The sequence below is a fragment of the Artibeus jamaicensis genome, unplaced genomic scaffold (genome assembly GCF_021234435.1).
Source record: "Artibeus jamaicensis isolate MK-2021 breed Jamaican fruit bat unplaced genomic scaffold, CSHL_Jam_final contig_1132, whole genome shotgun sequence".
NCBI classification, from domain to species: domain Eukaryota; kingdom Metazoa; phylum Chordata; class Mammalia; order Chiroptera; family Phyllostomidae; genus Artibeus; species Artibeus jamaicensis.
In genome coordinates, this window is record NW_026521221.1 from 7,619,493 (window position 1) to 7,646,779 (window position 27,287).

At 39.5% G+C, this 27,287-nt stretch overlaps 1 protein-coding gene across 1 annotated transcript in view; it reads left to right on the forward strand.

Moving 5' to 3' along the window:
- Positions 1-27,287, forward strand: part of CHP1 (calcineurin like EF-hand protein 1) — a 41,403-nt gene that overhangs the window by 5,128 nt on the left and 8,988 nt on the right. Inside the window, exons 2-4 of the mRNA XM_037161699.2 lie at positions 5,883-5,955; positions 16,975-17,055; positions 22,016-22,143. Coding sequence (XP_037017594.1) covers positions 5,883-5,955; positions 16,975-17,055; positions 22,016-22,143 — 282 coding nt within the window. The remainder of the gene's footprint in view (positions 1-5,882; positions 5,956-16,974; positions 17,056-22,015; positions 22,144-27,287) is intronic.

Sequence of the window (27,287 nt, forward strand, 5' to 3'; positions counted from 1 at the left end):
CCAGGTGAGGGTTGAGGGTCTGTCATTCCTTCTTTGTCTCAGCACCCATGATGGCCTCCCACGTGATTGAGTCTGGCTTAGGTTGCCCCCCTAGGGGGCTCTTACCCCTCACTGACTTCCAATCATGCTTTGGGGGCAGGAGAATGAAGCACGGGCAGCATCTGCTGCCATAGACAAGCCTTGTCTCAGTGGCTCACATCCCAGAGGTCACACACTCAGCCTTAAATGGGTACAATTCCTGAAACCGGGCAGAGCAGTTCCCAACAATGCAGGGCCTCTTCCTGGCCCTCATCTGCCATGCCATAGTCCCTGAAGTTTCTGTCACTATAGAAGACCCTTTTATCTTCTGGCTTTAACTGAAATAGAAATGCACATAGTATAACTTAACTCCTGTAGTTGGTTTGGGGTTAAGTGATTTATACATCTCTATACTCGCCCACCCCCCAACTTATTATAATGAAAATTTTCAACTACAAAAAAAGTTGAAATAGTATAATGGTCTATATACACCTTCTACCTTAATTCAACAGTTAACATTATGCTGTATTTACATATTATACATATTTTTAAGGAACCAGTTGAAAGTTAGATATCAGAACTCTTCATCCCTAAATACTTTTGCACCAATAGGGATTTTTCCTACATAACTATAACTCTATTATCACACCTGAGAAAGTTGACAGTAATTCTATTATACTATCCACCATTCAGTCCATATCCAAATTTCCCCCAATTGTAAAAAGGTGGTTTTGGTTTGTTTGGGGTTTTTTAATGGCTTGTAAGTCTTTTATTTTTTTAGATTCCCTACAAGAGTAGCTCAGCTCTTGAAGTTCTCTTGTCAGGGGAAATGCTGGGGTGTGAAGTGTTCAGGGAGAATAATTAGGGGTACAGGGTTTAACACCTCAGTCTTTTATCTAAAGTTACCATTGGTTGCAGTTGTATGCTTTACCTAAGTTATCTGTTTTCCTGCATGAAGATTTAAAATAAAAGTAAGGGCAAAATAACTTTTTTTTGTTTGTTCCTCCCTTTTCATTTTTATTTTTCCCTCTGCTATTCCTCCTTAGTGTTTGGTACTTGTCTGAAATGCCTTCCTCCTCTGAGCTCGAGGCAATGATGATAGAAAGATTAGTAGGGCCTTCTAAATAATCTTTCAACAATATAAAATAATTATTTGTTCATCAGTGGAGAAAAATACAGCTTCATTCAAGACTTGTCCATGTGCACAGCCTTCTGAGAGTAGTTGTTAACTCCTGAGACTTCCTCTGAGTCCAAGATTTGTTCACCCTCCCTGCCGGCTAGCCTAGTGCTTTCTGGTGAGAATGTTTTACTGGAAACTTGTCCTGCCTTCATTGGTGGCAGTTGCAATAGCCTTTCTGCTTCTTGAAGTTGCTCTCAACACTGTGCCTTGAAGATTGCTTTATATTCTTGGTCAGAGTGGATTTAGCACCAAAATTAAAGCTGGAAAACTTTCCCTCCTTCCCTTCCTTCCTTCCTCTCTCCTTCCCTCCCCCCACCTCTGTTTTCTTCTTTTTCCTTTTCTGTCTTTTTTTCTTCTCCTCCTCCTTCAGTTAACAAAATTCTTTTCAACAGTATCATTGTAACGTTAGTTATGAAATTTAGGAAATAGATTTGAGATGTGACTGTATTCAGCTGTGTAAAAAGTTGACATATATAGCCCAGTTAGTCCTAGAAGATAGCAGTCTTATGGTTGTTTGGCTACTTATTTATATACGAATTCATATTTATTTATGAATTTGGCTACCAATTCATATTGGTGAATTATGAACTCAAGTAGCCAGAAACTGGTCTTTTATTCTGAAATATGGGATGTAAATGCCATACCAGTATTTACTAAGAGAATTTAAAAAATTATACTATAAGAGGTTTCAGTGCCCAGTAATTTCAGTTGGTGATCTAGATTAGAAAGGTAGCTGATGGTTCATTTATAAATTGACGGGGTTGGACTAGATGACAACATTCCTTCCAATTTTAAGACTGTATAAATCACTATACATGATTATTTATATACATGTGGAATTTCTAGAAGGATTCACAAAAAAACTGGCAATAATGTTTGCCTCTGGGGAACTCAGTTGCTGCAGAGAATTCAATTTGAATGATTTCCTTGTTAAAGAAAAGTAATCTGCCCTGGCTGGTGTAGCTCAGTGGATTGAGTGTGGGCCTGTGAAACAGAGGGTCGCCAGTTCAACTCCCAGTCAGGGCACATGCCTGGGTTGCAGGACAGGTCGCCAGTAAGGGATACATGAGAGTCAACCACATGGTGATATTTCTCTCCCTCTCTTTCTCCTTCCCTTCCCCTCTCTCTAAAAAAATAAAATATATTTTTTAAAGTAATCTGAAGTATGTATTAGTCTACTAAAAACCAATCCAGTGGACTAAATATTATGCAGTTATTAAAAAGGTCTGCAAGACTTCCGCCAAGATGGACTGCACCTTCTCACACAACTAAGTTTAAAAACAACAAACCACAGAAACTTTGTTTTTTAGCAACAAAAACGCAGCCAAACCACAGAAAATTGAACTACAAGGAAGTCTGACAACAATGAACCCTTCAGCCAAACTGGTAAGAGGGGCAGAGCCAGCAGCAGAGCGGGGTCGGGCAGGAAAGATCCACCGGACTGACCCTGACCCGGGCACGCGACCCAGGTGCGCCAGCAGCCATGGGCGGATCCCAGGTGTGGAGAAGCTGGCAGACCCACTGAGGGCTGATCGCGGTCACACATTCATACGCAGATAAACCGATGAAGGAGCAAGCGGTGAGACAGACTGTGCAGGCCCCAGTGGCAGGAAGCAGAAGAGGGGACCGCTATTGTCCCTCTCTGACCCCGCCCCCACATATAGCGTCACAAACCTGGGTGGCCCTGCCCTGGTGAACAACTAAGGCTCCGCTCCTCATATGTAACAGGCATGAACAGTTCAAAACATGGCTCAAGAACAACTTAGAGCCCCAGAGCCAATAAATCTAAGCAACCAAGAAATAGCCAAACTTTCAGATGCACAGTTCAAAACACTGGTGATCAGGATGCTCACAGAACTGGTTAATTTTAGTCACAAATTAGAGGAACATGTGAAGGCTAAACTAATTGAAATGAAGGGAAATGCACAGGAAACCAATAGTAATGGAAAGGAAATTGGGACTCAAATCAAAGGAGTGGACCAGAAGGAGGAAAAAAATGACCAAGCAGAAAAGGATGAAGAAACAAGAATTCAAAAAAATGAGGAGAGGCTTAGGAACCTTCAGGACATCTTTAAACGTTCCAACATCCGAATTATAGGAGTATCAGAAGGGGAAGAGGAACAGCCACAAGTGGAAAACTTATTTGAACAAATAATAAAGGAGAACTTCCCCAATCTGGCAAAGGCAATAGACTTCCAGGATATCCAGGAAGCTCAGAGAGTCCCAAAGAAGTTAGACCCAAGAAGAAACACACCAAGGCACATCATCATTACATTAGCCAAGATTAAAATGGAGAGAATCCTGGAAGCAGCAGGAGATAAGGGGACAGTCACCTACAAAGGAGTTCTCATCAGACTATCAGCTGATTTCTCAAAAGAGACCTTACAGGCAAGAAGGGGCTTGGAAAGAAGTATTCCAAGTCATGAAATCCAAAGACCTACAACCAAGATTGATCTATCCAGCAAAGCTTTCATTTAGAATGGAAGGACAGATAAAGTGCTTCTCAGATAAGATCAAATTCAAGGAGTTCATCATCACCAAGCCCTTATTATATGAAATGTTAAAGGGACTTAACTAAGAAAAAGGAGATAAAAAAAGATGAACAGTGAAAGGACAGCAAACTCACAGTTAGTAACAACCACATCTAAAACAAAAGCAAACTAAGAGGACAGCTAGACCAGGAGCAGAACCATAGAAATGAAGATCACATGGAGGGTTAGCAACAGGGGAGTGAGAGAAGGAGAAGCGGGGAGAAGGTACAGAAAATAAGTAGCATAGACGGTAGGTAGAAAATAGGGGGAGGGCAAGAATAGTGTGGGAAATACAGAATCTAAAGAACTTGAGACACATGGTCATAAACTAAAGGGGGGGAATGGTGGGGGGGGGGTGTGCAGGGTGGAGGGGAATGAAGGGGGAAATAGAACAACTGTAATGGCATAATCAATAAAATATATATATTTTTTAAAAAGGTCTGCAGAGCAATATAGAAAACTTGTGAATTAGTAAATTAAAAGTAAGCTATCATACCTATGTGGACAAGTGACTGATATTAGATGGTATATGAAAACAGTGCTGTTGAGTTGTGAACAAATTTTGCTTTTTCAAAAAATCTTTTGGGAAAGTTAGTAATTCATTAACTAATTAATTTTGTTAAACTAAAAGGAATTTGAGTTTGAGGCCCCAGGCCAACTCATCAGGTTCCTGAAGAAAGTGACTGTGGCTGGCAGAGAGTTAGGAGAAAGGTGGAGAGTAGTCAGTGCAGATGTAAAACTGCACCTTCAGGCTTGTGATGTAAATCCTTACCTCATGATGATAACAACTAACCTGGAGTGCTTATTACCGTGTGCTGCTTTGGCAAGCGCTGTTGTCTCATCTACTCCATTCGGCCCACAGCCCTGTTCACGCACTCCTCACGGGTAGGCCTGGCGAGGGGCATGGAATCATTCTGTCAACCTGACCCTCCCAACAGTGTACCCTTTAAGGTCCACAGTGCTTCCTTAGTGCCTGGACCCTCCCCGGCTTTGTGCTGGCTGGGGATGATTGGGCCACCTTCTCTGCTCCCTGCTCTCTGATGCTGAAGCAGCCACAGCTGCACCTGGTGTGTCATCTCAGCCTAGCCTTGGGCCACTCACTTCCTGCTTTTCCTGCTGTGCCCCTGTTTACTTCGACCTATTGTTCCTCAAACTGCAAGTACCTTTTTGTTTCAGGAGCAGGGGAGGGAAAGACAATCAGAACTCTTTAAGCCTGACGCACAGCCTGGGACAGAGTCCACATTTGCCACACCCTCTTTGGCTGTTGTCTTTTCTCCTTTGATAACTTTTTTTTTCCTCCTACCTCCAGTCTGTCAGGAGACTAGACTATTTCCCAGAAATTCCTTTTTGCATTTTTCAAAGTTTTATCATGCAGTCATTACCTCATTTTAATTGTCAGCTTGTGCCTGAGTTAATCCAAAATGAGGAGCAAAATAGGTTCTTTGTAGATGTCATGTAACAGTAATATGACAATTTTACGGATTGCCTTGTTTATTTTCCTGGAGCCCATATTCCTTTACTCTGGGAGCTCAGTGGAGCTCTTGCAGTCACAGGAAAGAGGCCGATCCAAGTCCCGTGGTGATCCTTGACTGAGGGAAAGGTCAATACCGAGGGAAAAGATAAAGCCAGTAATGCTTGGTGCAGGAGTAAACCAGATTTTAAAAATAGAACCTGAATGCCCCAGTCTTAAATTCAGTACAAGCTCCCTACCTAGGAGTGCCAACCTGAAACCTCAAACTGATGAATAAGTATGTGTTTTTAAACAAAACACTCATTTTCATAGCCTCTAAGTGAGGGGACTGAAAGGTGGAATTCTCACAATTTCCTTTTAAACAAAAATTGGCTTTGCGTTGTTAAATTTTAACCACCTGAAATTTACTGTGACACCTAGTCTTAATTAAGACTTTATTCCTGAGAGTTAATTTTGGTTGTTCTTGATTTAGTTTATTTTCTAATTCCTTTCATTCTTTAGCTTTTAAATTTTCTCCTTTGTCATTCTGGGGATGTTAGTTGAGTCATTTCCCCCTTTTGCTCACTTTGAAGCAATTAATGGTGGGCTCAGGCCAGAAAGACAGCCAGCTTCCAAAGGGCCACAGGGTTCAATTTGAGTGCAGGGCATCTTCTCCATCTGGGACTAATTTTGTGTTCTTTAGTTTCCCACAGTCAGATCACCCGCCTCTACAGCCGGTTCACCAGCCTGGACAAAGGAGAGAATGGGACTCTCAGGTAGGCAGTTCCATTATTTTCCATCAATGTCTGAATAGCTAGCTCCCTTTATCCCAAAGGCAGACACGATAGGCGCCTCTCGCATGCAGTGAGGCATCTGTTGTTTTTCTTTGACTGTCTTTGATCCGAAAGGGAGTTAAATAAGCAGAATATTACATTTTATTGCTAGGTGCTTGTTGCTGTACTTCAGCTCCCCTTAGTTTGGGTGGCCACTGTTCTGATCCTAAGAATGTACTTTTGAGAATTTCAGTTCTCTCTCCTTGAATTTTCCCACAGCCCTTTCCCAAAAATATTAGTTTTTAGACGGCTGACCCATCATAATCCAAGATGGAGTCAGGCTGTTCTGGCCTCTCTCTTATTTCCCAGCACAACCCATAACACTAGGGTATATCACTTTATATGTATTAGTGTTAGATAAGATGTTCAATATTTTAATCCAGACCAGTGGTGCTCAACTGAGAGCTGTTTTGCTCCTTGGTGGCAAAATGTCTGGAGACATTTTCAATCGTCCCGACTGAGAAATACCGCTCTCCTCTAGTGGGTAGGGGCCAGGAGTCGGTCAGACGTCCTACAGTGCACGGGACACCCTCCCACAACAAAGAATTGTTCTGCCCTAAATGTCAAAAGTGCCACTGGTCTAGATTAAGTACATGATTTCAGAGTAACTTAATGCTGTATCATTTCATATTCATAATTGTTTTATCAAAGTCAAATGAAAATATGCCTCCTTACCACCACGTCCCAACCTAACTTTCAGTAATTTTGTTACTGTTATTCCTCAGCTTTGATTGACTGGTGTAGAATGAAGCTGTCTGCCTTTCTGGTGGCTGGCAGAAAGCAGTTTAGTTCTTCCACAGGCTTTTAGTACATGCGTGGGATGTAGCATAAAGAGGAAAGGAATATAGCAGCTAAGCCTTTATGCATATCCTAAGGCAGAAGAGCTGGAGAATGTTGGCAAATCCATAGAGTTGTGTTTCGTTCAAGGCAAAATCTGCTGTTGCTAGAAGCTGGGATTAACCAAAACCATGCTATACAGTCATTAAAATATGGAATGCCCACCATGTGCAAAGGCCACACTAGGTGCTTTTTCTTATTCTTTTTTAAATTAAGGCAAAACACATATAACATTTACCATTTTAAAGGGCACCGTCAGTGGCATTGTGTTCACAGTGTCATGTAACCATAACCGCTCTCTAGTTCTAGAACATTTTTGTCATAGATGGAGACCCTTACCCGTTAATCGGTCTAGTTTCTCTTCCTCTGGCAACCACTAATCTACTTGCTTTCTCTCTCTGGATATTTTATATAAGTGGAATCATACAGTAGGTGGCCTTTTGTGACTGGCTGTTTTATTTAACATGATGTTTTCAAGGTTCTTACATTATAACAAGTATCAGTACTTCATTCCTTATTATGGCTGAATAATATTCTGTTGTAAGTATATTCCACATTTTATTTATTCATTCATCAGTTGGGTTGTGTATGCCTTTAGGCTATTATGGGTGTGCTACTGTGAAAATTTTTTGTGTGGGCATGTGTTTTAATTCTTTTGGGCGTATACCTAAGAATAGAATTTGAGTCTGTGGTAATTTTATGTTTAATTTACTGAGGAACCACCAACCTATTTTCCCAAGCAGCTGTACTGTTTCATTTTCCCTCCCCACCAGCTGTGTAGGAAGGTTCAAACTTCTCCACAGCCTCACCAATACTTACTATCTCTTTTGATTCTAACTGTGTAAGTGGGTGTGAGTGGTATATCGTTGTGGTTTTGATTTTTACTTCCCTAGTGACTAATCATGCTGAGCATTTTTTCATGTGCTGGTTGGTCAGTTGTATATCTTCTTTGGAGAAATGCCTATTCATGTCTTTTACCTGTTGTTTAATTGGTTTGTTTGTCTTTATTGTTGTTGAGTTTTGGGAGTTCTTCTTATATTCTAGATATTAGACCCTTTTCAGATATATGATTTGCAGATATTTTCTCCAGTTCTGTGGATTGTCTTTTCACTCTTTATAGTATTCTTTGAAGCACAGAAGGTTTAATTTTGATAAAATCCAATTTATCTGACTTTTCTTTTGGTGTGTATGCTTTTTTGATACCATATCTAAGAAACCATTGCCATATGCAAGGTCACAAAGATTTACCCCTGTGCTGTCTTCTCAGAGTTTTGTAGTTTTAATTCATTTTGAGTTATGTATTATATATATATATATATATATATACACAAAAATATGTGTTATATATATATGCTCTCTATATATATATATATATATATATATATATATATATATATATATATATGTATAGTGTGAGGTAAGAGTCAAACTTTTTTTTTTACATGTGGAGATCCGCCTGCCCCAGTACATTTGTTGAAGAGACTATGTAAATTTGCACTTGAAAAATAAACCAGATTAGATTCTCTATGGCTCCTCCAAGACTCCAAATCTTCAGCTCCAATACTTGAATATTTTGCTTGTTTGGGATTACATCTTCCTCATAAATTTAGATTTAACCATTAAGTAAATATATAGATTCAAATTGGTTCTGATTCCTTTTTTTCTTTATATAAAGTGAGTGATTTGTAAATGTGTGTTTTTCATCACTCTCAGTCTTTGCTGGGGAACAGTGGAAAAGCTTTTGTAAAAGGAACTCTTTCTCCTTAGAAAGGGGTGAAAACTTTCCAGATGTCAGCTAATGTTACCTACTCCTTGAAATCTAGGTAACACTTGCTCAACCCTTAAAACATTATTTCACACTGGAAAGCCAATGAATTAACTCACTCATTTGATAGGTATTTATTGAGTACCACTGCTCGCAGTGCTGGCTTCTACAGATTCTTAGTGGGAGAAGAGATACCAGGAAGTGATGGGATAATTCTCGATTTCATGGTTACCTGGATATAACTGATTTTTTAATATCTGGCTTTATAAAATACTAGGTCTTAAACCCGTTCTTTAATCTCCATCATGGTATGCATTAAAATATGGGGGAAGCCCCAAGCCACCTTAAGTGCAAGAAGAAATGGCCTCATTGTACTACATAGTAAACAACTAGAATATCTGTATAAGTCGTCTTGTTGGACCCACCAGCTATCAGTGAGTTCACGCTGGCTATGCCTCCTGACAATGGCCATCTCAGCCTCTGGCCATCTTATTAGATTGTCTTCCCCTCTCCCCCAACCCTGTCTTCTGTTCTACTCCCTCCAGCCTTGAAGATTACCTGGTACACTCTAAATCCTTCTGTCCACATAGAGCAATTTAGTGTCTTCAGTCTCCTACTGCCAAACTCAGTTCAAGGCCTATCTCGACCTTTCCAGAATCTATCAGTGTACCCAACCAAATACTGATGACCTCCAATATTTTGCCTCCTAGAACTACTTTTAGGAGAAATATTTTCTCTTCTACATTTTCTTTACTTTCCTCTTCCAAGATGCTCAATGTCTAAAGCCAAATTCTGCAGAGTGAGAGGCTGTGGCATTTCACCCAAAGCATTCTGCATTCCTTTGTAGCATGGGTCTCAGAGGGAACATGAAGCAGAAACTATGCACGGCTTTGGTTACAAATGGAACTTGTGCAAAGTACTCTCAGAGATTTGCCCAAAAGTATGTTTTATAAAACACTAGTTCCTTGGTCTTCCAACTAAGTGTTGTGTTGAGAAGAAGACAGACAAAAGTTATCCACTAAACTTTGTGAAAGCTTAATAATAAATATGGCTAACCTGGCTTGTACTATGGGGTCTCCCAGCATCTTTAATATGCTCGCGTGAATTGGGCATCTTCAAGAGGGGAGTATTGTAAACAGTGTTTGCCAAATTGATTAATTATTTCTATGCAGAATCCCTTTTACATGGACTGTCTCTTCAAGTTGGTGTTTCATACAATACTGTAACCTCACAAATCTTACTTTCTTCAGATGCCGTAATGTTGGGTGAAATTTAACACTGCCGTTGAAATGGGTCTTTCTGAAAAGGCAGTGGGGTCCTGTAAGGGATCCTGAAATGGTCCGTTGAAGGGCAGATCAAAATGGGAACATTTAAGTATAATTTGTGCTGATCTAATCCATAGTCTTGGAAGTCAAAATATAATTACCATTGGGGACGGGAACAGGTAGAGACAAAGGAGACATCTGAGTACTGATCATTTTCTTGACTCGGGGACCAGTTACAATCTTCACCAGCAAAATTCATCATGCTGAATGCTTCTGGCTTGTCCTCTTTTCTACATATATGTTATACTTCAGTAAAAGTTTACTTTAAAAAGATCCCCTGCCTTGAACATTTTTAATATTGTGTCTTTGTCAGATAATTCTTTTTCTCAAATAAGAGCTTGATGAAAAATATTTCTGGGTATTAAATTCTGTAGGTTAGGTTGACTATAGGGGACAGTACAGACCAGCTAAACTCTGCAACGAAGTTATTACTGGGAATTGCTGGTTGGCTGTATTGTTTGATATCACTTAATGATTACCTGTAAATGTTAGGAGACTGTGTCCTGAGTGGTAGCTGTTTTTCTGCTTAAACAGTAAGTGTTTTTTGAGGTTCATTTTCTTGTTTGATTTTATTGAGGACAGATGATTTCAGTATTCTGGACAAGCACTTGCTCTGTAAACAGTGGTAACAGTCATTTCAGAATGGAGTTTCACAGATGAGAAACATGATGCCAATCTAATTCTCATTTGATTTCTTAAAATTTATTTATTTTTATTGTTGTTCAGTTACATTTGTCCCCAGTTTTCCCCACTGTTGCTCTTCCCTGCCCCGTCCAACCCCTGCTCCCAAAGACAGTCCCCGCCCCATTGTCCTTGTCCACAGGTCTTTTGTACATGTTCCCTATCTTCCCCCCGTTATCCACAACCCTCCCCCACTCCCGTTACTGTCAGTTTGGTCTTTATTTCCATGTCTCTGGTTCTTTTTTGCTCATTTGTTTTGTTCATTAGGTTCCACTTATAGAAGAGATCATATGGTATTTGTCTTTCACCACCTGGCTTATTTCACTTAGCATAATGTTCTCCAGTTCCATCCATGCTGTCGTGAAGGATAGGAGCTCCTTCTTTCTTTCTGCTGCATGGTATTTTATTGTGTAAATGTACCATAGGTTTTTGATCCATTCATTTAGTGATGGGCACCTAGGCCATTTCCATCTCTTGGCTATTATAAATAATGCTGCTATTAACATTGGGGTGTATATGTATAAGTTCTCTTGAATTGGTGTTTCAGGATTCTTAGGGTATATTCCCAGCAGTAGAATCACTGGATCAAAAGGCAGTTGCATTTTTCATCTTTTGAGGAACTTCCATACTGTTTTCCACAGTGGCTGCACCAGTCTGCATTCCCACCAACAGTGTACTATACTAGGGTTCCCTTTTCTCCACAAACTCACCAGCACTTGTTTGTTGATTTGTTTATGACGGCCATTATTTCCTCTCTCAAAGATCCAAATATCTCCTCTTGATATTCTGAAATTTCACAGTGATGTACCTTTTTGTGGGTTATTTTCTATTACTAATTGCTTAGCCTTAGGAGGCCCTTCTCAATCTAAACATATATCCTTTAACTGAAAAGTTTTCTTCTGTTATGTCTTTGAGTATTTCTGTCCCTCTATTAATTTTCCCAAAATACCTTGGTGAGTCCACTCATATTTAAGAAAAGGCCTGGTTGGATTACTGTAGAAAACTGACGTGGGTTGGCTTGTGGTTGGTTCCTCCACAGGTCTTTCCCTTCTATACTCTGAGAAGCACCATCGAGTTGATAGGCTTCATTTTAGGGTATGTGGTCAGGGAGCAAGAGGACAGATTTGCATCCCCCTACTCCAAATAAAAGGACAGTGTTCCTGGGTGGCTGACCTCCCACACTTAGTTGAAGTTCTGCCCAGGTAGGTCAGTTTCTTTCCATAGCAGTGCTCCCATTTTTATACCAGGGACGAATGGCTTTATATTGTGAGGATGGGCACTGGCAATAGTAGGCAGCTGCTGGCCCATTCTTTGTTTCTTTAATTAATTACCCTGAATGCTGCTGCCTTTGCCTGGCAACTTGGAGTGTGGTGCCTTGCTGAGACTCTGCAAATAGAATGTCTCTCTGCTCTGCTACAGCCTTTCATGGGCCTTCTACTTTTACTGTTAATACATTTGTATCTCTTTTCTGACTTCCAGAATTTGTCGAAATCCCTTGTTTACACACTTCTCCCACCCTTCTTGTTTATGTGTCAGATATATTCCCATGTGTAAATTTTTTGCTGACGTGTCAGGGAGTTCTAGAAAATGAGGGCAGGAAAACATGTATGTGCCCACCATCCTCAGCAAAAAGTCAGATGCAGTCTTTGATAAGCCAGTCTGGCCCTTGAAAACTTAAACTAGCAAAGACTGACACTTATTGACACTGTATATTAAGAAAATTCTATTATCTGCCCTGGCCGTAGTGGCTTAGTGAGTTGAGTACCGGCCTGCAAGCCAGGGGGTCACTGGTTCAATTCCTGGTCATGGCACCTGCCTGGGTTGTGGTCTGGGTCCCTGATTGGAAGTGTGTGAGAGGCAACTGATTGATGTTTCTCTCCTGTTCTTCCTCCCTTCCCCTCTCTTTAAAAATAAATATTTTTTTAAAAACAGAATTCTAGCCCTGGCTGGTGTAGCTCAGTGGATTGAGCGTGGGCCTGTGAACCAAGAGTATCAAGGTTCAATTCCCAGTCAGGGCGCATGCCTGGGTTGCAGGCCAGTTCCCAGCAGGGGACCCATGAGAGGCAACCATACATTGATATTTCTCTCCCTCTCTCCTTCCCTTCCCCTCTGAAGATAAATAAATAAAATCTTTAAAAACAAAAACCAGAATTTTATTATCAAAACAATAAAGTTATTTTATCAATTTAATTTAAAATATAATCAAATGCTTTAAATAATAGAAACTACTACCATTTCAATGTTAATAAATATAAATAATTCTAAACATATATTTATATATAATATATAATAAATACAAAATTATAAATAATAAATTATGTGTCTCTATTATACTAAATATGAGAAACTTTTCCTAATTGAATGTGTTCCCATGGGTATGTCCTGTTAACAGATTTTAATGTCTTCATATGTATACTATCTAAGCATTAATCCTGGGTCCCTGAAATATAAGCAGTTACTGCAAGGCCAACTCTCTGAGTAAGAGAAGGGACTTGCACGGTAAGGTTCGGTGTAGAAGGCTGGCGCTCCTGGTTACCAACAGCCTCTCAAAGTCTGGTGTTCCAGAGCATCCCTGGGCCTGTGAGTATCTGGAAAACCACTCTTCATTGGGAATTTTTTGGCCACAAAGACTTGCCTACTACCAGTAATAATGTTTTTTCTTTGAATGTCTCCAAGGAAGATTTTCCTAGGTGTACTGTAAGGTAGAATATAATATCGGTATGCTCTTATATGAGCACATACGAATCTGCATTTCAAGTACACTTGTGGTATGGACTCCTTGGAGTATTTTTCTATTATTATTTGAGAGAGGGAGAGAAACATCGATGTGAGAGAAGAACATTGACGGGTTGCCTCTCATACATGCCCTGACCAAGATGAACCCACAGCCGAGGCATGTGCCCCGACTGGGAATGGAACCCACCACCTTTCGCCTTGCAGGAAGACACCCTACCAACTGAGTCAACACTGGCCAGGACTGGAGTGTTTTTATTATGTTTGTATTGGCGGATAAATTTGAAATGCTAAGTTTAGAGAAATATCCCAGATGACTTTCATTTTATATTTTGTTTAACAGTTTAAAAACTATTTTATAATACTTTTACTTTCATTTTAATACTTTCAACAGTATTCCTATCGGTCTTATAGAACAGCATTGTATTTATAGTATAAATTTTAAGAGTAGAGATTAAAAGTGTCAAAGGACAGGGTGTAGGTCCTTATTAACATTGGAAGTTCGAGATTGGATCCCTTATTGAGACTGCAGGCCCTCAGGCTAGGTCGTGCCTTCGCCACTTGATCCTAGACCTGGTATTTAAACTGTGCTCTTAGCTAAAATTACTTGTTTGTTAGACATTAAACTGAGGTGTGTTGCCATGCATTTCAAGTCACCTTTAATCTTCATATAAAAGGTAATAGTTACTTTTTCTCAACCTCTGTCAAACAAGAGAACATTTTGGTGACAATGTGGACTCCGTAGTATAGTATGAATTATGTAATCAGAGCTTAGTACATATTTGTTGAATTAAATAATCAGGGCCTCAGTAATTTCATTTATCTTTTATCATCTTAAGGAACCTGCTTATGTAGGAATGACTTCTGGTTTATTCATTGCTATAAAGATTATTATCCTACGTGATCAAGGAATATTACAGTCCAGAGTTACTGATCCAGAGCTTTGTCCTCAGTCTCCTGGGTCAGTTTCTGCTTGTGTCACCACCAGATGTGGTGGAGATGAGTTTATTCCTTTTTCTTTTTAAAAATTATTTTTATTTTTTTGTGTTATTTATTACTGTCGTCCCATTTTTCCCCCCTTTGCCCTCCTCCACCCATCCCAGCCCCCACATCCACAGTTCATTCCTTCACTGTGTCCATGTCCCTGAGTCATTCGTACTTGTTCTTTGTCAGGTCCCCTCCCTTCCCCTTCCTTCTACCATTATCTGCCTCCTGCCTCCACTCCAATCACTTTCAGTTGGTTTCATGTTTTCGTGCCTGTGGTTCTATTTTATTTATTAGTTTATTTTGTTCTTTAGATTCATCTTGCACATGAGATCATATGGTATTTGTCTTTCATTAACTGGCTTACTTCACTTAGCATGATACTCTCCACTTCCATCCATACTATCACAAAAGGTAGGAGTTCCTTCTTTCTTTCTGCTGCATGGCATTCCATTGTATAAATGTACCACAACAATTTTAAAAAATAATTTAAAAAAAAAGAGATGAGTTTATTGAATTAAGTATTGTATAAACATTAAACCCTAAGAGAAACAGAGTACTGAAGGTCCCTGGTTAAACAGGAACATTAACATTTCATTTGAAGATGTTGGAGGAGTTTTATCTTTTCTGTTATAAGCATCTTGAAGGCAGGGATCAGATTTACTAAGTTTATATTCCTTCACATACTTGATACCCAGATTTACCAATTGTTAACATTTTGCTACATATTTCATTGTGTATTTCCTATAAGAAGGGCATGCCCATATCAAAATCCAGAAACTTAGCATTTTGATATGATACTATTATATTTCATATTCTTTATGGTTCATATTTCATTTTTACCTGTTGGCTCATTAATTTTTTCATAACAATTTTTCTCCTAGTCTAGCTAGGATTATTGAGCTCAGCCGCATGTCTCTGTGGTCCCCTTTGATCTGAACAATCCTCTGCCTTTCTGCGCCCTTCAGAACATTGAAGGGCGGTATGTTTGAAGAGTACAGCATAGTTATGTTATAGACAGCTTTATATTGGCACAGAATATCAATCAAGTTTTTTTTTTTATCTTCACTGAGAATATGCTTATCGATTTTAGAGAGAAGAGAATGGAGTGAGGGGAGAGAGAGAAACATTAATGTGAAAGAGAAATATAGATCAGATGCCTCTTATATGTGCCCCAACTGGGGACCAAATCTGCAACCTAGGCCCCAACCAGGAATCGAACCCATGGCCTTTTGGTTTATGGGACCATACTCCAACCAACCGAGCCACACCAGCCAGGTCTCAATCAAGTTTGGTTTTTTTTTTTAATACTTACTGAACATTTTGGGGAGGACATCTTTCTTTCAAAATGTTAACAAGGCAAAGAAACGTGGTTTTCAGAAAAAAAGAGCATGTGCTTTGACTTACAGACTTTGATTTAAATCACAGTTCTGGCACTGAACTAGCTTTGTGACATGGGGCAGTTACTTTGTCTTACTCTCAAAAAATTTCCTCAGCTCTAAAATGGTATATAGGTCACAGGTGGCAAACACAAGGCCCGTGGACCTAATCCAGCCTCCACCTTGTTTTATCCAGCCCAGCACCTTGTTTCTACCTGGTGGCAGTGCCCAGCTCCTTGCCCCTAGTTAAGGAGAAGTTACATTTATATTTATACAGACCCAAAATTACATTCGGCCCCTGGTGAAAATGAATTTGACACCCCTGATACAGGTAAAACATTGGCATTAAGAAATGAGATACGATGTCCTGGCTGGTGTGGCTTAGTGGATTGAGTGCTAACCTAAAAACCAAAAGGTCACTGGTTAATTTCCCAGTCAGGACATGTGCCTGGGTTGCAGGATAGGTCCCCATTTGGGGGTGTGTGAGAGGCAACCGATCCATGCATCTCCGACACATCAATGTTTCTCTCCCTCCCTTCCCCTCTCTCCGAAAGTAAATAAACTCTTTTAAAAAAAAACACAAATGAGGTAGTGTATGTAAACAGAGGAGCACATAATGTGTATATAGTGAATGGTAACTAGTACTCACTTTAATATAACTTCCAACTTGTAAAAAGATAACTGCCCTTGCCCTGTTTGAAGATTAAATACTTCTCTAACTCTAATCTGTAGAAGATGGTGGAGAAAAAGTCAGACTCAGAGTAAGAAAGTCTAGAAATCAGTTAGTTGTCACATTTTATTCTTTCCTTGGACTTACACATTGCATATCTAAGTGCTATAGATCTTCCTACCAAGAGCATAGAGGCCCCTCTAAATTTTTGCTGTCATATTCAAGCTCTGTGGTATTTGATACTTTACATGTGCTATTCATTCTCTAAACTTAATAAGTACAAAGTGGTAATGTTCAAAGAATCATTTACAGGGACAACTGAGTGTTTGCTCATCAGTGTGTATTAATGTGACCTATGAGCGGATTCACTGGAACGTGGCATAGTTAAATCTGGCTTCTTCCACTCCAAACTTGGTGCAAGAAACACTCGGCAGCTATTAAATCGCTATTCTTTGCAGTTATTTGCTATAATTTGCCACAGAAGTAAATTCCAGGAGGTAATATCCTTGCTAGGTTGAACTCTTGCATGACTGAAGGAGTTCGTACTAAGGGCCAACGGTCTTTAACTCCAAGTGATTCTCTTGGCAGCCGGGAAGACTTCCAGCGGATTCCAGAACTTGCCATCAACCCACTGGGAGACAGGATCATCAATGCCTTTTTTCCAGAGGGGTGAGTCCTTGTAGTTATTGGGCTTCTTTGTGACACTAATCTGGAATACTGACATTGGTTGAGTCATCTCAGACCATGATCCTCCTGATTATATTGGACATCTCTAACTTGGTCATATCTAGAATATGTTTTTTCTTCTACCTTCCTCCCATTTTAAACTTCAGATAGGTATATAAGCCCATCTTCAAAATTCTGTTTTTAATGTCTTTATCTTTGATGTGAAACTAAACTCTTTAAAAACTGTATTTCGCCCTTACTGGTGTTGTTCAGGGCATTGGACATTGTCCTCCTGCAAACCAACAGGTCACTGGTTCGATTCCCAGTCGGGGCACATGCCTGGGTTGCAGGCCAGGTCCCCAGTTGGAGACATGCAGGGGCAACTAACTGATCGACGTTACTCTCGCTGTCCTTCCCTCCCTCCCTCCCTTCCACTCTCTCTAAAAATAAGTAAATAAAATATTTTTAAAAAACTATTTGGAAATTATTTCAAATTTACAAAAAAATTGAAAATAGTATAAAGAACAAATGTGTATCTTTTACCCAGGCACATCTGTTGTTAAAGCATTGCCTCATTTGCATGTGCTTTACGTCTCTCAGACTGAGCCAATAAAAATATAATCAAGACACATATATGATTATAATTTTCTAGTAGCTACATACTACAACATTAATTCATAAGTGAATAAAGATAAATTAACTGTAGCAAGATTTATTTATTTAATACAATATATTCAAAGTATCATTTAATATGTAATTACTATTTTTAAATTATTAACATATCTTAACATACTTTTTTCAAATACCTTTCATCCAGTGTGCTCTAATAATAAGACAAAATATTAGGTAGTTTATTCTTTTTTTCCAGGTTTCTTGAGATATGATTGACATATAAAATTGTGTAAGTTTAAGGATTACAACATAGTGATTTTATTGATGTATATATTGCACAATGATTACCATAGTAATGTTATTGAGGTTATATCCATCACCTCTTATAGTTAACTACTTTGTGTGTAGTAAGAACTTTTAAAATCTACTTTATAGCACTCCCCACCTTCAATCCAAGATCCAGTCTGCTGTCGTCCAGTCCGTTGTCGGGTGTCCTTAGCCCCCTTTAATCTGGAACACTTGCACAGCCCTTTTTTTGTTGTTTGTTTAAATGACATTGGCAAAGGATACAGTCATCCCCAACACACACTTCCGCAAATAGAGTTGGGTTTGTCTAATGTAAAACTAGGCTTTTGATATGCTTCACTACTTAATGCCCTGCCTTCAGAGTACTGAGTAAATATTTATTGATTTGATTAGGTGCCTTTTCATGAATAAAGTTAATCCTACAATCTTGTTTTAAGTATTCTCTTTAACAATCTCTTCCTGGTTCCTTGTGGCTTCTCTGTATGACCCAGAGGGCTTTAAGAAGTTACATGGTTGCCAGTTCTAAATAATGAGACTAAGTATCAATGAGGACACCATCTGATAAAATGCCTGGAGAGGAAATTTTCTCTGAATTTGAGAGCAAAGGAATTTGCAAGTTGAGAAGTTGGGTTCTCAGCAAATCTGAGTGACAGAGGAGGAACACTGGCAGCAGCCAGTTTATATGGAGTATGAAGGAGTATGAAGACTGAGACCTGCCCTTTTCTGACTGCTGTTGACCATTCAGAGTTCCACAGTCATGCTTGATTATTTGAAGAAGTAACTTGTGGAAAGCTGTTTATAAGGCCAAACCACCTTTGCTGTGACTATAGTATCACCTTACCTGCCATCCTACCCAGATATCTGCCGCTAAATAGGCAGGTGTACGTGAGAATGCTGAGGCCAACACTGGCTACACTGCTAAGCTCTTAGCAGGCTGCACCTGCTGCTTGCTCTGTCTAATCAGTTATAGATTTTTGGCTTCCGGGTTCTTTGTTTTTTCTGTAATCTTGTGCAGGTTGATTTTTTTTAAAGTGGAACATTGGTATTTAATTACTTTTCACTCAGATATTATGGCAGTAAAATATGTACTCATTAATCTGTTTTTGTGTCATATAACTCAAATTTTATTTCATATTACTTGATTCTTCAGATCTTACATTTTTTAAAAGATACTATTCTATTAGTAGTATAGCTGCCTTGGGGAAATGAAGGTCACTCTTTTGAGTACAATGGGTTCATGAGCGTTGAACTCTACCTTTAAAAGGTCTCTGATCTGTGTGTCTACCTGGCACTTGAGAGGCCTGACATACTGCATCTGTTCAATGGGACACACAAAGACTGGGGTTTATTCTTAGGGAGCCATAAGAACCAGGCAACTAACTGTTCTTTTCATGACTGCCTTAGATAAATAACTGTCACATGAGACACACTTTTTTTTCTTTTACTTTATATACTAAGATAACTTAATATGGTTTATTTTACAGTCTCAAATCATGGAGGATATTAACAGTTTTTCCTGTGATGGTTTTCCACTGTATTGTACCAAATCCTTTTCATCATCATTTAATGGTTTTCTGGTCATTTAAAAAGATTTTTATTTATTTATTTTTATAGAGAGAGGGGAAAGGAAGGAGAAAGAGGGAGAGAAACATTGATCAGTTGCCTCTTACATACTTCTAACCAGTGGCCTGGCCCACAGCCCAGGCATGTGCCCTGACAGGGAATCTAAATAGCGACCTTTTGTTTTTTAGGACGACACCCAACCCCCTAAGCCACACAACCCCGGGCTCTGGTCATTTTTTTTTAAGATTTTATTTATTTGCTTTTAGAGAGAGAGGAAAGGATGAAGAAAGACAGGGAGAGAAACAGCAATGTGTAGCTGCCTCTCATACATCCCCTATACTGGGGTCCAGGCCCACAACCCGGGCACACTCCCAACCAGGAATCAAACCAGCGACCCTGTGGTTTGCAGGCCAGCACTCAATCACTGAGCCACACCAGCCAGGGCATCTGGTCATTTTTAAGTGGATTCATCTGCTAGTTCCCATCCCATGTGTGATTTTGTGAAACTCTGTTACCACCCCTCTCACTTTCCACCTAAGTGTAAGCAATCAAGGTGTCAGGAGGGTCCGCTTCTCCGACAGACTCCCTCCTTGGCTTTTAGAAAGCTGTTTCACTCATTGTCTTCACTCGGTCATCCCTCCTTATTGGGACATTCTTCTTCAATAGTAAAGAACTTTCTTCATTTATTCAGATTTTGGAATTATTTCTGAAAGGATTATTGAATAGCCTGTGGCATGATAAAATGCTTTTCTCTAAAGTACCAAAAAGCTTTACACATAAAAAGGTCTTTCAAAACATTATGATCATAAAAAATGGTGGTGGTAGGGGAAATCTGTCCAGTTATGAGGGGCATAATAGAATCATGATATATGATGCAGGCATTTAAAGTGTTTCAAAGTATTTATATTGATTGGAGCTTAAAAGTTTTAAAAAGCAAGATGCAATAGGAACAGACTCATACATACAGAGAACAGACTGATGGTTGACATTAAGGAAGGGTGTCGGGGGATGGGTAGAAAAGGTGAAGGGATAAAGAAGTAGGAAATGGCCCTGGCTGGTGTGGCTCAGTGGATTGATTGAGTGCTAGGCTGCGAAACAAAGGGTCGCTGGTTCGATTCCCAGTCAGGGCACATGCTTGGGTTGTGGGTAGTCGGGGTGTGAGGGGCAATCACACATTGCTGTTTCTCTCCCTCTCTTTATCATTCCCTTCTCTCTCTAAAAATAAATAAATAAAATCTTAAAGAAAAAAGTATGAAATGGTAGTTACACAATAGTCACGGGGATGAATAGTACAGCTTAGGGAATATAGTCAATAATAATGTGATAACTGTAGGGGTGAGGAAAAGTAAGTTTATAGTTGTGATTATGTGAAAACACAGAGTTTATTTTGTATTATTATTTATTTATTAATGATTGTATTATTTTCCATATGAACAATTGTAAACCTATGTTTGCCCCACCCTGTATGTATGGTACCAGGTGGGTACTGAATATATTGAGGGGAATACTTTGTAAAGTATATGATTATCTAACCACTGTGCTGTACACTTCAAATAATATAAAATAATATTGAATATAAACTGTAACTGAAAAATTTAAACTTGAAAATAAATATGTAAAACCAAGATACAAAATCACATATGCAATATCTTCACAATTATCCAAACAGCATAGAAAAATTGCTGGAGGAAAATAATATTAATGATCATTATAATTGATTTTTAGAACAGGAATGGTTTTTTTCTTTCTACTTTTTCCAAAAATGTATTTATTGCTTTTATAACAAAATAAACTTTATTATTTTTTTAAAGATTTTATTTATTTTTAGAGCAAGGGAAAAGCAGGGAGAAGGAGAAGGAAAGAAACATCAGTGTATGAGAGAGACATCGATCAGTTGCCTCTTGCACACCCCAACCAAGGACCTGGCCTGCAACGTAGGCATGTGCCTGACTGGGAACTGAACCAACATCTTTTCGTTTCACAGGCTGGCATTCAATCCACTGAGCCACACCAACCAGCACTAAACTTTATTTTAAAAGCAGCTTTTCCATAGTATGCCTTACCTTAAAATATCACTAGGTATACAGGACTGCAGGGGAGACATGGGAGGTGGTTGGGAGGCATTGGTTTGAAATGACCACCTTGCTGCTTGCTGCAGAGTCTAAAACAGTGAGTTTGAATCCTGGCTTGCCTGATACCATGGCCCTGGAGTTTACTCAAAATCCTCTTTGGGAAAAGAGAGAGAAGTATATCAGTAGGTGACTCTGGCCCTGGTTAATCACTTATAAAATGGGAATAATACTACATGTCTTACAAGGTTTGGGTGAGACTTCAATGAAGATATTTTTATGAGCACTAAAGTATTGTACTGTGCATATGGAAAGAGACTTCGTTAAATCATTGCCAGTGTATTGAATTCATAAGAGATGATTACACGGTGATCATCTGACTGACACGGTGTTGTCTGTTGTTTCCCAATCAGAGAGGACCAGGTAAACTTTCGTGGATTCATGAGAACTTTGGCTCATTTCCGACCCATTGAAGATAATGAAAAGAGTAAAGATGTGAATGGACCAGAACCCCTCAACAGCCGAAGCAACAAACTGCACTGTAAGAAGCTAAAGTCTTCTGTTGTAAAATATTTGCCTTTCACTTCTTACAAATTAATTGCTCATTCATGTATTCAACAAACATTTATAAGAGCATAGTGTTTAAGAGCTCAGACCCTGAAGCTAAACTGACTGTGTTTGAATCCCAGCTCTGCCACTTTTTAACCATGTGACTTTGGGCAAGAGGCCTACTGTGTGCCAGGTACTGTGGTAAGTGCTATGGTGACAACAGTGAAAAAGATCCAGCCCCACCTGTAAGAATAATGATAGTCCTTAGCCCACCTGAGAGAGAATTTGTTAGATATTGGATGTGACTTAAGTAGGAGTGGACAGCTAGGTTAGTGCAAGATTTAATTTTTGTCTCCATGCCTTTTGCCTCCTTCCCTTGGATGTTTGTTTGAGTTCCCTCTGCCCTTGTTGGTTTATATGATATTGCTGTCACTTACAACACTTCTCTAAGACATTTCAATTTAATTTCTTTTTTCATTTAACACAAATCAAAATTGGCATTGAAATTGTATTGAATCAAAACTTCTCTTCAAGGGTACACAATGGTATACAGAGAGGTCTTTGAAAAGGCTTTCTTTTTCAAGATTTTATTTTATTTATCTTTAGAGGAGAAGGGAAGGAGACAGGGAGAGAAACATCAATGTATGGCTGTCTCCCATGCGTCCCCCGTGGGGAGCTGGCCTGCAACCCAGGCATGTGCCCTGACTAGGAACAGAACCACAATCCTTTGGTTCACAGGCCTGCGCTCAATCCTCTGAGCTACGCCAGCCAGGGCAAAAAGGCTTTTTAATATTGAAACAAGTACAGGTTAATATTTATAGACTATCAGGCATAATTTACATTCATTTTGGAAAATGGCACAGAAGACTTAAAACAAACTTTAGATTTGTGACCCTTGGGCCATATTCCCAGTCTCCTTGTCTATAGGATTGGAGTATGAGTTCACTGCTTTGTTCCGGAAAAGAGTTTAAGAAGCACTGAAATAAGTGTTGTTATATAAGATAGGGAAGATTTTTTTTAACCAAAATAATGAAATACTGCTCTTTTTATTACAAGATCATGTACTTAATAAAGAGTAGAACACTTAAATATAAACAAAACTGGATGTAAAAGAAAATAGAACTCTAATGAATTGTGCTCAAATTTACTGTGTACTATATTAGTGAATTTTAGTTGTTTCTTCAAGACTAAATACTGTTTGAGACAAAGCCTTATGTCTTGCATTGTAAGAATTTTAGCATACATTTAGTACATGTTTTCCTGATTCTGACATTGGTGTAGTAGAAATTTTCTTACTCATTTTTATCAGATGAGCAATTGATCAATAATTGAAAAAGTAAGCTCTAGCATAGATTATAGAAAAGGATACACGGTTAAACATTTTATTTTGCCTAATATGGTTAAGAACACATTTACTGTCCAACCTTTTGATATAGCACTAAAAGTTGTTTTGTTTGGTTGTAGTCTTAAGTCTGCTCACGGGAGTGGTGTGACTTTTTGTAGAGCACATCTATAATGTATAGCCTAAGGTTTCTAGTTGCAGTTTAAGGAGAAAGAGAGCTTAAAGATACTCATTAAAGCATTCTGAGAATAGAATCTTCTTAGGTGTTTTTTCCCTCAATATTTTATAGTTGTTCTGCCATAGTTACTTTAGCAAGGTTTTTTTCATTGACTTAATAATTTTAAGTCTTTTAGAAATGGTCTTATTTTCTTAGAAGCAATAACTTTTCACATGTGGTTTGGTTTTTATTAAATTACACAGTTTTATTGAACGTGTAAATAGTACAAATAGTTTTGGGACTATCAACATACCCCGACTCTTTGTAAGCAACTCTTGGAAAACAGGTAGAGGGAACACTCGCAGAGCCTGTCTGCTGCACGTGTCCGGGGTGCCACCGCCTCAGTCAGAGCAGCTTGTAGAGGGGCAGGAGAGCACCCAGGGGTCCGGCGGGTTAGTTGAGAAGAAGATAATGAGACATTTTTTGCGCTTTAAAACTATTGCTTGAGTTCCAGTCCAGGATGAGTGGAAACTTTTTAAAGGTCATCGGGTCTAACACAAACCTGTTGCCTGCGTTTCGTCCACAGCATGGGCTCTACTTTCTCCAAGTCAGAAGTTGGTGAATCTTGTTGACCTCATCTCAGAGTGTTTTGAATCATAAAATAAAATACGTAGGATTAGAAAGGAAACCAATTATATTGAAATACAATTAACAAAATATTAAAACAACTTTGTGATACAGTAATAGATGTGCTTCTTTTTTTTTAATTAATTAATTTTATTTAGTTATTTTTCAAGTACAGTTTTTTTGTCTATTTCTCCCATCCCAGCCTCCCCCGCCCCTTGGGGGGCGTTTGATTACTCTTTTATGAGGTCCCTAGTGTAGTCAGATTCATAGAGAGAAAGTTGCCAGGGCTTGGGACCAGGGGGAGATAGGAGTTATTGTTTAAGCAGAGTTTCAGTTGGGAGAGATGAAAAGATTCTAGAGATGAATGGTGATAATAGTTACATGATAATGCTAAAATGTTTATGCATTTTAAAAGGGTCAAAGTGTAAATTTTATATATATTTTACTATGATTTTTTTTAAAGGACAGTGATTAAAAGGTAAAGGTTTGACTGAGACCATTCATTGGTCTTTCATTAAGCAAATGTATGAGCAATTACTAAGTGTGAGGCACTATTTTAGGCCCGGGATATAATGATTTATAAATCAGATAAGGTCTTCACTTTCATAGAGTTTATGATCTCATAAGGGAGACAGACTATATGGAAAAAGACAAATGAATAAGATTATCATTGTGGCAAGTCCTATGAAGGAAATGAATAAGGTGAGATTAGAAAGTGACAGGGGGCTGTCACAACTTTAGTGGTGAGTGAACTCTTTGAGGAATTGAAATTTGAGCTAAGAATGAGCCAACCGTGTAAAGAACAGAAGAGAGCTCTAGGCAGAGAGACCAACTGGTGGCATAAAGGCCCTTAGGTAGAAAAGAGTACTTGGAGAACAGACAAGCATTATCAAGAAAGGAGTGAGTGGTAGGAGAGGATGGTAGAGAGATGGCAGGTAGATGACACTGATTGAGCGCTTATTGTGTGCCAGGCACAGTTTAAAGTACCTTTCGTGTACCAACTCGTTCAGTGCCCAGAACCCTGTGAGATCGATTCTGTTATTTGTTTGCACCCCTCAGGAAACTGAGTTACTTTGCCAGTATGTGTCAGAGCCAGGGTTCGGCAGAGCCAGTGTCTTGACCACTGTACTATCTCGCTCTGAGGAGCTCAGGCGAGGGGTCTGAGCTGGAGCTGCATGTTTGGAAGTGGTTGAAATTAGATGACATTTGAAGTTGTGGAACTGGAGATTTGACATGGCAGCTCTGGAGACAAGAGTGTCCAAGTCATAGGACCAAGAATCAGGAAAGGGAGAGAACCTAGTAGAATGCTGTCATTTGTTCATATGGCCGTTATCTTAGGGAAAGTGTTTCTGCTGGTTCAGGGCCAGAGCATACTGACAGGAATCCAATTCAGTTGAGAAATAACTACTGTTACTGCAGTTTTTTTTTTAAAGGCCCTATCAAGTGATGATCTCTCTAGTTACTCCTCTGCTGGTGTTTTATTCTGCTCAGGCCACTATAACACGATACCCTAGCTGGGTGGCTTCAACAACAGATATTTCTCATAGTTTTGGAGGCTGGGAAGTCTGAGATCAGGATGCCACGTGGTCAGGTTCTTGGTGAAGATGCTGTACTGGTTCACAGGCAGTCATCTTTTTTATTTTTTTAAGATTTTATTTATTTATCTTTAGAGAGAGGGGAAGGGGGGAGAAAGAGAGGGAGAGAAACATCAGTGTGTGTTTGCCTCTCACATGCCCCTACCAGAGTCCTGGCCTGCAACCCAGGCATGTGCTCTGACTGGGAATCGAACTGGTGACCCTTTGGTTTGCAAGCTGGCATTCAATCCACTGAGCCACACCAGCCAAGCCAACAGTCACCTTCTTACTGTGTCCTCACCTGGGGAGGGAGAGAGAGAGAAAGAGAAACACAAGGAAAGGAGAAAGGGATCTCCTCCCATCATCAGGGCCCCACCCTCATAACATAATGTGACCCTAATTAACCCCAAAGACTCTACCTCCTAATAGCATCACATTGGGGGTTAGGGTTCCAACATGAATTTCGGGGGGACACAAACATTCAGCCATGGCAGCTGAGTTTCAAGAATAAGCAGTTCAATACAAATGGCCAACAGATACATAAAAAGATGCTCAGGTTCACTAGCTGTAAGGGAAATGCAAATCAAAACCAGAGCCCTGGTTGGTGTTGGTCAGTGGATTGAGTGGCCACTTGGAAACTGAGAGGTCGCTGGTTTGATTCCCAGTCAGCGCACATGCCCGGGCTGCGGGCCATGAGCCCAGTTGGGGGTGCGTGAGAGGCAACCAATCCATGTATCTCACAGATATCAATGTTTCCCTCCCTCTCTTCCTCCCTTCCCCTCTCTCTAAAAATAAATAAATAAAATCTTAAAAACACCACAGTGAGTACCACCTCATACCTGTTAGAATGGCTGTTATGAATAAGACAAGAAATAACAAGTATTGGAGAGGATGTGGAAAACCATCATACACTGCCGGTGGGAATGTAAACTGGTACAGGCAGTATGGAAACCAGTATGAAGTTCCTCAAAAAAAGTAAGAATAGACCATATGATTCAGCAATCTCTCTTCTGGGCATCTGCCTGAAAAATTTGAAAACAATTCTTTGTAAAGGTATATGTACCCCTGTGGTCATTGCAGCATTACTCATGGTAGCCAAGACATGGAAACAACCTGTGTCCTTTGATGAATGATTAGATAAAGATGTGGTCATATATGCAATGGAATACTATTCAGCTGTCAGAAAGAATGACACTGCTATTCTCGACAATGTGGATGGATGTCGAGAGTATCAAGTTAGGCTAAATAAGTCAGATAGCAAGAACATATGATTTCACTCATGTGGAATATAAAACAAAGCAATAAGCAAACAAGCAAAACAAACAGCTCATAAACACAGGCAACAGTATAGTGGTTACCAGAGGAGGAAGGGGTGGGGGAGGGATGAAGACCGTAAAGAGGGTCAAATAAATGGTGGCAGAAGAGACTAGACTTTG